The sequence below is a fragment of the Oryctolagus cuniculus genome, chromosome 1 (genome assembly GCF_051225735.1).
Source record: "Oryctolagus cuniculus isolate XC-2025 breed Fujian yellow rabbit chromosome 1, ASM5122573v1, whole genome shotgun sequence".
In the NCBI taxonomy this organism is placed as follows: Eukaryota; Metazoa; Chordata; class Mammalia; order Lagomorpha; family Leporidae; genus Oryctolagus; species Oryctolagus cuniculus.
The window spans coordinates 212,812,635-212,825,762 of record NC_142867.1 but is presented as its reverse complement, the minus strand read 5'-3'; the positions used below and the strand labels follow the sequence as shown (position 1 = coordinate 212,825,762).

The 13,128-nt window shown below is 41.8% G+C and overlaps 1 protein-coding gene across 2 annotated transcripts in view; it reads left to right on the top strand.

The window, feature by feature from the left end:
* Positions 1 to 13,128, top strand: part of ELP1 (elongator acetyltransferase complex subunit 1) — a 74,838-nt gene that overhangs the window by 16,182 nt on the left and 45,528 nt on the right. For both annotated transcript variants that reach the window (XM_051842674.3, NM_001082655.1), the window contains 7 exon segments: positions 843 to 939; positions 1,277 to 1,367; positions 3,090 to 3,213; positions 3,924 to 4,017; positions 6,342 to 6,572; positions 7,643 to 7,813; positions 11,534 to 11,633. In XM_051842674.3, the coding sequence (XP_051698634.2) occupies positions 843 to 939; positions 1,277 to 1,367; positions 3,090 to 3,213; positions 3,924 to 4,017; positions 6,342 to 6,572; positions 7,643 to 7,813; positions 11,534 to 11,633 (908 nt within the window).

Sequence of the window (13,128 nt, the reverse complement as noted above, 5' to 3'; positions counted from 1 at the left end):
TGGGCATCTGGGGACAGCATTCCAGGCAGAGAGGACAGGGAACAGCCAGATGAGTCAACACCTTGCTTGTCATCTATGTTTTCTGCCTGAATTATTACTAGCTACATTTCATATAACTCATATTTCAGTCCTTAACCCTTCACTAGAAGAATTTTGTGGTCTATACCATAGGCAGTTTCTCTGAAAGTGAATCTTGCCAGGCTGCCTGTGTATTCCCTGTTGTGCAGACTCCAGTGCTGGCAACATGCTGACTTAATGCTGTCCCTGGAGTATGGTGAAGGCTCAGGTGGTCATTTGTTTCCCACCTGATAGAGTTGGCTGCTGTCTTCAGGGCCTTCAGAATTGAGATGCAAGTGTCAGAAGAGACCTTTCCTCCCTCAGATGCAGAGTGCAGAACACTGTTTCCATCATTGCTGCTTTACCACCTCTAGCTCTTTCCTACTCACCTTCCTCTCATCCTCTTAACTCTTCTGGGGCCTGCTGGGAAGCTTATCCATTCATTACATAAGACTCTTCCTGTTAAACTTACTTGAACAGCATACGTTTCCTTATCATAGTTACAGGTTTCTTAGCTCATTATACTTGGATATAATATCTAACTATGTAACTGTTCTACAGTGCTCCTAGGCTACTTTTGTTTTTAATGCCCAAAAAGGATTTTTTTAATGTTCTCTTTTCTGGGTGATTTCTGATTCTGTGAGCTCTTCTGCATGGGTTCCTGAGGTTTCTATGAGGCTGGTTTTCTAGATAGCTTAGACCTCATAAAAGATTTGTCTCAGGCTTGTTTGATTCTGGGCCACTTAAGGGTACCCTGTGACATTGGTGTTCCTTCCTCTCTTCAGCATGAGTCTGCTCTGCCCTGGGATGACCATAGACCACGAGTTACCTGGCGTGGGGATGGACAGTTTTTTGCTGTGAGTGTTGTTTGTCCAGAAACAGGTATGGAAATAAATTACAGTTAAACCAAAAAAATTTTTTCTTAACCTCACTAAAGTTCAGGAAAGTTTCTTCTGCTTTGAGTAGGGTGTTAATTACACTTGTCAAGTTCAGATGTGCTGCTTTAGGTGTTAAAGGAGTTAAGAATTAGAAGAGTCCTTTGAGAACATCTGGGCCAGTTTCCCACCTCATGGATACACATTTTTAACAAGATTGATTTAGCTAGCTTTGTGAAACCATGGCAGTTTTTGTTTAGAAAGGAGTTGTTTGAAAAGTTCCAACTTGATGACGTTTATCATAATGTTTTAAATGTGTGTTTCTTTGACTCTGTATTGAACAGGAGCTCGCAAGGTCAGAGTTTGGAACCGAGAGTTTGCTTTGCAGTCAACCAGTGAGCCTGTGCCAGGACTGGGACCAGCCCTGGCTTGGAAGTGAGTGGGAGAAGAAACCTTGGGACTTCTTTTTCAAACATTTATTTGGAACCTGGATAGGGATGGTGTTCCCCACTGAATATACACATTTACATAACACTAAAGGGTATCTTGTTTTATTCATTTGGCTGTAAGCCTTTCAATCTATCAGGCTTATCTGTTTCTCTGAAGTCTGAAAAAAATTTTTTTTTAAGATTTTATTTATTTGAGAGGTAGAGTTACAGACAGTGAGAGGGAGAGACAAGGAGAAAGGTCTTCCTTCCGTTGGTTCACTCCCCAGATGGCCACAATGGCTGGAGCTGCACTGATCCGAAGCCATGAGCCAGGTGCTTCTTTCCAGTCCTATGCAGGTGCAGGGGCCCAAGCACTTGGGCCATCTTCTGCTGTTTTCCCAGGCCATAGCAGAGAACTGGATTGGAAGAGGAGCAACCGGGACTAGAACCAGCACCCATATGGGATGCCGGTGCTGCAGGTGGAGGATTAACATACTGTGCCATGGAGCCGGCCCCATGAAGTCTGAAATTTTTTAACAATATTTATTTATTTATTTGGTAGTCAGAGCTATGGGGAAGGGTAGAGAGAGAGAGAGAAATCCTCCATCTGCTAGTTCATTCCCCAAATAGCTGCAATGGACAGGGCTAGGCCAGACTGAAGTCAAGAGACAGGAGATTCTTCCAGGTCTCCCACGTGGGTGTGGTTGCCCAAGCACTTAGAGCATCCTCCACTGCTTTTCCTAGGCCATTAGCAGAGAGCTGGATTGGAAGAGGAGCAGCCGAGACATGAGCCCATATCAGATGCTGGCGTCACAGATGGCGCCTTTACCCAGAATGTCACAGTCGGCCCTGAGGTCTGAATTCTACTTGATGAGTGGATTCTGGGCTTCCTCACAGACCTCATCATTAAAAGACCCACACATTTGTATTCCTAATTCTTTAAAGGTTATGACTGTTGACTGTGCCTAGTGAAACCATGGTGTAAAACAGCCAGACTCTGTGGGGCAAATGGAGCTTTTGTGAAATCTTCAGAGCTTCCTTCCTCTGTGTAGTCTCCCACAGTATGGGATCTGCTTGCAGAGGGACCTGCAGGCTGGATTTGGGTTCTTCCCATTTACCTCCTTGGTCCACTGCCCTTGTGGAGGTCACATTGTGCCTGTCGTATGCAGCTGCTTTGATTATAGATCTGTGTCAGTGGCATTGTTATGTGCAGAACCACTAGGTCTCTAGGATTCAGATATCTTGGTTCTCACCAGAATTTGAAAGGCATTGGATGATAGAATAAGAGAAAAGTATATTTTAATTAAGACTTTAGAGATGAATATGAATACAATGAAGAGATTTTCATTAGTTGGAGGCCTTAAAAAATGCTTGCCTGATCATAGAATATTTCCTGAAGTCATGTAATTGAAGGAGAAATAGGTTTCAGTTTTTAGGACATTTAGAATGGTTTATATATACATACATATATGTAATTATGCAAGTATAGTCTGTATATAAGGCTTTGTGGGCAAGTAGAGGCTTTGTGCAGATCAGGAAAAGGTACTCTTTCTTCTGGGCAAGTGTAGTTCCACACCAGGAAGAATTGCCTGCCAATCACAGGGAACTAGGGACTTAAAACTTCTTGTATGAGGAGTTTTACTGAAAGAAATTTCTTGTCTGAATTTCCCCTTGTTCTCAAACCAGCTGTATGCGCTGTAGGATGTTTAACACTCGGATTTGCTTTAAGACCCTCAGGCAGTTTGATCGCATCTACACAAAATAAACCAAACCAACAGGATGTTGTGTTTTTTGAGAAGAATGGACTTCTTCATGGACAGTTTACACTTCCTTTCCTCAAAGATGAAGTTAAGGTGGGTGCCTGAGTTGTTTGACCATCAAATCCAGAGGACTTTCATATTTGCTGGTTTTATCACGTACAGAGGTTCACAGGTGATATGGCTAGTGAGTAGAGGCTCCAGAGTAGATGATAATAAACATGCTGGCTTCTTACAACTGATTTTTTTTTAAAGATTGATTTATTTACTTGAAAGTCAGAGTTACACAGAGAAGGAGAAGCAGAGAGAGCGAGAGCAAGCGAGTGAGCGAGACAGAGGTGTTTAATCCGCTGTTTCACTTTCCAGTTGGCCTCAATGACTGGAGCTGTGCCAATCCAAAGCCAGGAGCCAGGAGCTTCTTCTAGATCTCCCACGTGGGTGCAGGGGCCCAAAACTTGGGTCATCTTATACTTTTTTCCCAGGCCATAGTAGAGAGCTGGATTGGAAGTGGAGTAGCCGGGACTCGCACCGGCGCCCATGTGGGATGCCGGCACTGAAGGAGGCAGATTTTACCTACTATGCCACAGCGCTGGTCCCCGCATAATGCATTTTTTAAAATCATTTTTTAAAATCATCTCCATGTAATGACATTTCTCAGAGTTGTTTAGTGACTCTGTAGGTTAGTAATTTATGCTAATAATGTATAGTAATTTTATTATTTGACTTTTAAGAACAGGGGATTCAGCTGTTTGTGAAGATTTTGCTGTAAATGCAAAAGGCATTGCCAGATCTTTTTCTCCTACTAGGTAAATGACTTGCTGTGGAATGCAGATTCCTCTGTGCTTGCTGTTTGGCTGGAAGACCTTCAGAGGGAAGAAGATTCCGTTCTGAAAACCTATGGTAAGACAACGGAAGTGTCTCAGCTTTATGCCCCATAAAATGTAGTTGAAAGTAGAAGGCTATGGGATTTCCTTCGTTCCTTCTTAGTCTCTTACTGGAGTCAAAGACATCTAAGTGAATATATGGGATAGGGGAGAGATTAGATTTTAATTATTTATGAGCTTTGCTCGTATCTTAGTGTTCTGTAGAGGAATAGAACCAATGGAGCATACATACACACATGCACGTTTGCATTTGAGTACTTAAAAAACTTTAGAAAATGGAATTTAAAGATAACTTTATTTTGGTGCAAAATATTTTGGAATCCCTGTATATATATTGAGAGGGGAAGGAGAGAGAACAAGCAAAAGTATTGGTTGACTTATTTTAAGGAATTGGCTCATCTGGTTGTAGGAGATGGCAGATTTGAAACCTGTGGGGCAAGTTGGAAACCCAGGGTTTCTCTATTAGAATCTTGAGGCAGAGTTGGCTTCCTTTGTGGGAAATTCAATTTCAGTATCTAAGGCCCCTGAATGAAATCACCCTGTTATGAAGGGTAATCTGCTCTACTTAGAGTCAGCCAGTTATAAATGTGAATTACATCTACAAATTACTGTCATAGCAGCATTTACACTTGTGTTTGACTGGACAGCTGGACCCTAGCCAAGTTGACACATACCATGAACCATCATAGATTGTCAGTGACTTGCATGATGACTGTGGAAAGTCAGAACACCATTAAACTAATACCAGGGAAGAGAAAGAGGAATTAGATTTGAGAGAGAACCTTTTCTTTTACTTTTAAAATGTGTAAGTAATGTGTTTTTTTAGTAAGTGTTAAGAGGTATATAGAATGTTATTGAATAAAGATGAGAAGAAAAGAAAAAATACCATATTTCTACCACTCAGTAATAATCACTTAAACTTTTCTTTTCCTCTAGGTTATCTTGTGTGTATATCTCAATATACTATGAGCTCATTTTTTTAAAAGTGTAGGTGATATATATGCAGTTTTGTCGCTTTTTTTGACACTGTATCACAGGCATATTTCCATTTCAGATATACATCTGTATCACTTTAAGTTGCTTTTAGCCAGTTATTAAATCTCATACTGCTAGACATCCAAAGTTTTGTAATTTCTCATGACCACCAACAACACTACACTGACCATTTTTATTCATACATCTTTTTACCTTCTGGATTATTTCCTAAGTGGCTTCCAAACTCTTTAGTCAGTAGAACTTTTTTTTAGCTGAAATGTTACTAAGAAATTCATCACAATAGTGATATACTTTTAAAAAAGAATAATGATATCCAGGTTTCATTTCAGAGATGGATTCATTGTGTTGGAATGGGGAATACTATCCGTCAGTATTTAATTTTTAATAAAACCTCCTAAGCTATCTTAACATAAGCCAAAACTGACAACTACTGATAACTGGTGGGTGAAGTGATGGACTGTGATATGTTCAGGATAAAAACCTTGCACCTGAGCAGTTCCAGCATCTGTCCTTGTGGTGCACGAACACGTGGTTTAACTTAGCAACTCATGGCAGTACAGAAGCGTTGTAAGATTTAAGAGTAAGTGTGTGAGAAGTTTAAGAAAATAAATTTCTTTATGTAACTTGTTTAGTAAAGGTTTGTTTTAATGCAGTTATGTCTTGTTCTTTTAATAGATATTGGAAAGGGTAATTGCATGCTTAAGTCCCTTGTGCATTTGAATCACAGTTAGAACTAGATTTGCTTAGAAATGACTGCATGAAGAACACCTGGAAGAAGATAGGCATCTGGGCCTGGCATTGTGGTGTAGCTGGTAAAGCTTCCATCTGTGACACTGGCATCCCATGCGGCTGCTGGTTCATGTTCTGGTTGCTCCACTTGCAGTCCAGCTTCTTGCTAATGACCTGGAAAAAGCAGTAGAAGATGGCCCAAGTGCTTGGGCCCCTGCCACCCAGGTGAGAGACCCAGATGAAGCTCTTGATTCCTGGCTTCTTCCTGGCTCAGACCTGGTTATTGCAGCAGAATGCAACAAGTGATACTATTATTTTCTTCCCAGATCTTCATACTAAATCACTAAAACAGTGCTTTGTCTAGTAATTTTCCATCATGATCATCAGGTTTGAAGGTAGAAGTGAAATAAGATTGTATACTTCTGACCTTATTTGATACTTGACATTTTATCTCTATGGAAAACTAACTTAACAGTGGTTATTACATTACTGTTTTAATTACGAGAAAAAAAGGGTCATTTGAAAAAGAAAAGATTTTCCTTTTTCCCTTCTAGCTAGTGGCTTGAAATCTGGTTCCCTGGCCTCTGAAGGTTTTTATTTCGTTTTCCTTTTCAGTTCAACTCTGGACTGTTGGAAATTATCACTGGTATCTCAAGCAGTGTCTGCCTTTCAGCACCTATGGGAAGAGCAAGATTGTATCTCTGATGTGGGACCCAGTGATTCCATACAGGCTGCATGTCCTCTGCCAGGGCTGGCATTACCTCTGCTATGACTGGCACTGGACGACTGACAGGAGCTCAGGAGATAATGAGAGTGACTTGGCAAATGTGGCTGTCATTGATGGAAGTAAGCAGCTGGGAAGTGTGTCCAAGTGCCTGCAAGAACTCCTGAGCCCAGGGTCTGCAGATGTAGTTGGACATGGGGAGCTTTGTTTTGGTTGTTTGATTTCTTTGTACTTGTGTGTTGTTTTATCTTTGGTTCAATGGGAATACCCTTGGGTAGAATATAATCTCCTGAGAACCATATTCCCTTCCCCCTTTGCCCATTCCTTGTTGTACCCTATCCATGGCCTTTAGACATTTACTTGTGTGGCTGTTGGAGACTGAAGATGTTGACCCTTTGACCCTGGGCAGAGAATTAACAAAGGTTAAGTGTCTCCTTGCCCTAACACAGATTTGTGTTGACCCTTGCACCACTCCATGTGTGTTGCTTTGTTTTCTGATAGAAGTACTCTCCATTAAGTTCAGTTCAAGTCATAGATGTCTGTCCTGTATGAGTATTAGGTTGGTTTTTTGTAATTACGTTGCAGGGGTTTTGTGGGGCCTAGGTTGTCTCAGAGTGGGGGTAGAGGGTAAGGCTGAGGAATGAAGTAGCCACATGAGTAGTTTACTTATTGCTGATAACTTAAAGGTCACTTAATTCTAAGACTATAATGTGAGTTAGTTGGTATACTAACTCATTTCTGTGCAGTAATCACAGTATTGATTTTATAATCTTATGTTCTGTATAGATAACTTGATCAGATCTGCCCTACTACACAAGGCCACACATGGGAAAAATAAGAATTTTGAAGGTGTTAATTTCCTTGGTTTAGTTTGACTTGACTGAAGGCCCAGATTTAAAGCTGAAACTCTGACCTCTTTGCCTTAGTTCTTGGCACCTGAAACTTTCAGGTCAGATTTGGACTACTCTAGGCCTGGAGGTTACAATAGTCAGATATAAACAGACCCATGACACTTACTCCTCACTTGTTATACTATTTTTAAACTTACTTTTGAGAAAAACATAAAAAATTACCTTTATACATTGCTGTTTTTTACTACCAGTAGTACTTAGGGGTACTGTGATGTTGAGATGCTTGTTTTACCAGTTAACTATCCGCTTGTCTAATCCTTCTCTTTTGTTTTCACTTGCAGACAGGATATTGGTGACAGTCTTTCAGCAGACTGTGGTTCCGCCTCCCATGTGCACATACCGACTGCTGCTCCCACACCCTGTGAATCAAGTCACATTCTGTGCACTCCCTAAAAAGAGTAATGACCTCGCTGTCCTAGATGCCAGTAACCAGATTTCTGTTTATAAATGTGGTATGTTAAAAAACTTAACAGGATATTCAGAATGAAATTCTTCCCCACACCTACACAGAGGCAACTTATATTTTGGTGTTGCCTTAACAGTAGTTTGAAGTCTACAGTTAATTTCATTGATATTTAATAAGCTTGTGTACCCCTTTATCCCACCCACTTCCCCTCACCCCCCAAATCCTACTCTGGCTTATGAAAGCAATTCCTTTTGCCTTATTGAACTTGAAGAGTCATTGGTTTATAAGCATAATTAATTCAGCCCTGGAAATAATGTCATATATACTATGTATCTATTTAACATGTTTTAATGTATTTGTTGCTTTTATACATAATTTCGCTTGACCACATACTCCTCCTAGGAACTATGCCAGGGCCGGAGTTCTCTTGTCTGATAGATGAGGGGACATGGTGCCAGAGGGGTTGCAGTTTTCTTAAGCAGGAATGGACACAGACATCCTAGCTCCTAATCCAATTGTCCTTTCACAGTCCCCTTGATGCCAATTCCTTGTTGCTTTCCTGATGTACTAGGGAACCTGAAAGTTGTTTTGTGTGTGAATTCTGTAGTCATCTCATAAATTATACTGGCATGTGTCAGTGGTAGCCTTACTTTCAAATATCTTGTAAATTCGTATAAAAAGCCTAGGTAGCTGCTGGGAGAGAATAATCAAAATTAATTCATATTGGAATTCCCTGGGTTTTTTTTTTATCAGCTTTTTTGTTAAATCGGTAGCCTACTGCTTTTATGATTCCTATTTAGATGTGTTACCAATTTTTCTGATTTGTTTCACTCTGTAAAATGCTGTTACAGTCTTCCTTAACTTTTTAAAATAACTTAAATAAATACTGATGTGTGCATTGTCAAAGTAAATCAAAAAAAGAAATTGTTTTTCAAAGAAGGCTTTCTATTAGCCTGTCAAATCAAATTTTTGTCCTCACACTGTAACTGTTTGGGTATCTTATTGCTAGTTTTGTAAGATTCAAAACAGTCAGGTGCAGATTAGTGTTACAGTACTTATACTATATGATTTTATGTATCATTTTACAATGTGTGAGATGCTTTGTCCTGAATTCACTTTCTAGAAAGGTAGCCTTGTACTAGTCCTCTGTTTCACATGTATAATTCAGTGATATACACATCAACACTTCAGAAAGCACATAGAAACCTGGAATTAAAAGATGAAGTTTATATTGATGCAAAAATTTTTTATATCTATGCAGATTTTTCATAATACACATTTTCTATGAAATTTTTGAGATACTCATGTACATATTCATATTCAGAGTTATATAGCTACCACCACAATTCAATTTTATAACATTTTCATCTCTCCTTAATGAAATCCTATGCCAGCCTACATTCATTTCACTTGATACTTAACCCCCTGTGGTGAGGTAGGGCAGGTTTAGTGTTCTGGTTTTGGGAGATTGGATGACATCAGTGTGTGATGTTGGCCATGAGAGGAGGGCTCCTGGAGGCAGAGAAAGCAGTTAGGAGAAACTGTTTTAGAACGTCTAGGTGGGAGAATAGTGAGTTAGGCCAGGGGAGAGTTTGTAGAAATGTAAAGAGAAAGATTATACAAATGCTCTGGGAAGTTTGAGGAACATGTTGTGGAGGGTTTGTATATAAGAGAAATCTGGAAAAAATGGGGGAATCCTTATTTTTTTTTTTTTTTTTTTTTTGACAGGCAGAGTGGACAGTGAGAGAGAGAGACAGAGAGAAAGGTCTTCCTTTGCCGTTGGTTCACCCTCCAATGGCTGCCGTGGCCGGCGCGCTGCGGCCGGCGCACCGCGCTGATCCGATGGCAGGAGCCAGGAGCCAGGTGCTTTTCCTGGTCTCCCATGGGGTGCAGGGCCCAAGCACCTGGGCCATCCTCCACTGCACTCCCTGGCCACAGCAGAGGGCTGGCCTGGAAGAGGGGCAACCGGGACAGAATCCGGCGCCCCGACCGGGACTAGAACCCGGTGTGCCGGCGCCGCTAGGCGGAGGATTAGCCTAGTAAGCCGCGGCGCCGGCCCGGGAATCCTTATTTTTTAAAGATTTATTCGTTTATTTGAAAGGCAGAGTTAACACAGAAGGAGAGAGAGAAGGGGAGGTCTTCCATCCTCTGGTTCCCTCCCCAAATGGCCACTATGACTGGGATTGGGGCAGGCCAAAGTCAGGAGCCAGGAGCTTCTTTGGGTCTCCCACGTGAGTGCAGGGGCGCAAGCACTTGGGCCATCCTGTGCTGCTTTCCCAGACATGATTGCAGAGAGCTTGATCAAAAGTGGAGCAGCTGGGATTTGAACCAGCACCTTAATGGGTTACTGGTGCTGCAGGCCAAGACTTAACCCACTGCACTACAGCTCTGACCCTGTGAGTCCTTCTTAGAATGTAGCATTTAGAGATTAGCCTCTGAAACCCCAATTGGATGAATGTGGTACCAGGACAGGCTGGGGAGAAATTAAAGAATGCGTTTGTAGAAGCAGCTGATGTCAGCTTCCAGGTTGTCCAGGAGATCTGGTAAAGGTTGAGAGCTAGTACATTTTACTGAGATAAAGAAACAATGAAAAGAAGAAGGAGCAGAAATTGAAGTCAATGTCAGAACATTCTACTTTGAGATCGCATAGAGGAATAGGTCAGAGTATTGAATAAGAGTCATTAGTGCCCAAGAGAAAACAGTGCTTGTTGGAAGTGAACTTGGAGGCAACTGATTGGCATTGGAGTGGTGTGAAGACAAATTAGTTGCCAAAATTTTCAAAGGTGGCTTTTGATGTGTCCTGAGTATCACCTCTTTTTCTCCTTTACTGTTTATTGATCGTTATTTGCCAGACCCTTTTCTAGTCATTGCATTTGTGGAGTTTATCAGATGGCATGATCCGTAGAGAAAAGTTATCCACGATGGGGTTATAGGGAAAGCTTGAATCTCGGGTCGTGCGGAGAAGGTGGCTTTTGTATTTAAGGTGATTAGGGAAGCAGAACCCTAGGGTAAAAATAGTATTCTGGGGGCCGGCGCTGTGGCGCAGCAGGTTAATGCCCTGGCCTGAAGCGCTGGCATTCCATATGGGTGCTGGTTTGAGACCCGGCTGCTCCACTTCTGATCCAGCTCTCTGCTGTGGCCTGGGAAAGCGGTAGAGGATGGCCCAAGTCCTTGGGCCCCTGTACCCACATGGGAGATCTGGAGGGGGCTCCTGGCTCCTGGCTTCGGATTGGCACAGCTCCGGCCGTTGTGGCCAATTGGGGAGTGAACTATCGGATGGGAGACTCTCAAAGACTGTGACTCTAAGTGAGATAGGAAGCCACTTTCAGAGTGGAACAGAAGAATGCTGTGTTCTTGCCTTTGTAAAGACTTGCAGTGATCACTGTGCATGAGTAAACTGGATCAAAAATGCAAAGAGGGTATCCTTTATGCGAGTACTTAGGACTTCAGATCATGCAGAGTTACTGAGAAATGGTTGTAGGACCATGGAGGAACCAACACTGCAGGAGACAGCAGCCTGTCCACCTGGGCTGGCTGGCATGAGGTCTCGTGAGGTGTGACAGTTATGACAGATATGGTGTTACAAAGGCAAAAGTTGGTTTTGTTTAAACTTGAAAAATAGGCAAAGATTTAAGAAAGAAATTGAGATGTGGTTATTTTCTAGATTGCTTTATTTGCCTTCTAGAATCGACAATTGCATATAGTATTTGGTATTAGGAGCAATATTTATAGTTTGTAATGATAATATTTACAATTTTGTTTTTAGGTGATAGTCCAAGTATGGACCCCACAGTGAAACTGGGAGCTGTGGGTGGAAATGGATTTAAAGTCTCCCTTAGAACACCTCATCTGGAAAAGAGATACAAGTAGGTTCTTAATTATCCTGGACCTCTGAGAATATAATCCTAAATTCACTAACTGTTAAACTGCCTGATGCTGAGTAGAACAGAAATAGAACGCTAGGGCTCTGGTTGGGGATGCTAGTCACTTGGCTGTTCAGAATGTCATGTATTTTGAAGAGTGGCAGGGGAGCGTGGGTTGTAAACTAGCCTAGATCCACTCCCCACAGTAGCCCTTAGTTCTCTTGGAAAATTACAGGAAAGATGGAGGTGATGGTGATCAGGCAGAGTTGTATTCCTTTGCATCAGTGAGGGTGTCTAAGTTGCTAATGTAGGAATGGCCTCATATAGCCTTTGTCTTTGCCTCATCTCAGACTCTAGATCCTCAGCTTGGAAATCAGTGGGTTTTCCTACTGAAACTGTATTAGAAACAACTGGATACAATTGAATGCTTCAGGTACACTCTAGGAGTTTGCTGTGACCCAGAAGCCAAACTTGTAATGCCACTTCTGTGGGAAAATGTTTTTTAAAAGTGTTATTTGAGTAAGTGCTTCCAGATAAGAAAATAAAGTATAGAGGTTAGGTATCTTCCCAAAGATGTGGATCTGGTAGCCAGAGGATCCGGGATTTGATTCTCTTCTGTTTTATAAATCCATGGTGGTTCTTTACTGAACTGCCCCACCTCCTGGAAGTATTTATTCCTAAATTAATAGAAATAATCTTCTGAGTGCAACAAATAATAGAATTTAGTAAGTATTATATACTTTAAATATATGTGTTGTATATGTTCAACCTGTGTGTTATTTAGGAACTGTTTAGTAGGTTTTTTTTTGTTTTTTTTTTTGTTTTTTTTTTGTTTTTGATAGTTAGAGTAGACAGTGAGAGAGAGAGAGACAGAAAGAAAGGTCTTCCTTTTGCCGTTGGTTCACCCTCCAATGGCCTCCGTGGCCAGCGCGCTGCAGCCGGCGTACCGTGCTGATCCGATGGCAGGAGCCAGGTACTTATCCTGGTCTGCCATGGGGTGCAGGGCCCAAGCACTTGGGCCATCCTCCACTGCGCTCCCTGGCCACAGCAGAGAGCTGGCCTGGAAGAGGGGCAACCGGGACAGAATCCGGCGCCCCGACCAGGACTAGAACGCTGTGTGCTGGCGCTGCAAGGCGGAAGATTAGCCTAGTGAGCCGCGGTGCCGGCCTGTTTAGTAGTTTTTAAAGAAGTTTACATGCATTATTTAATTTCACAGCCTTGATACTACTAGAGAGAGGACAGAGACATAAGGCAAAGTAGAAAGTGTGAGACAGTTTAGAATATGGTTACAGTTTAGAATATGGTTAATGGGAGGATAACTCCAAGTCTTCAGAGATCTCATAATGACACAAGTATTTCTCTTGAACCTTGAAGAAGGAGTAAGCTTAGGATTTGAAAGAAGGACTGAGGGTGCTGGGTCTGGGGGAGGAGAGTGTTGGTGACTAATAGATAGGGAGGATCCTGTGTAGAAAGAACACCTTGGGCTGAGTGCAGTGCA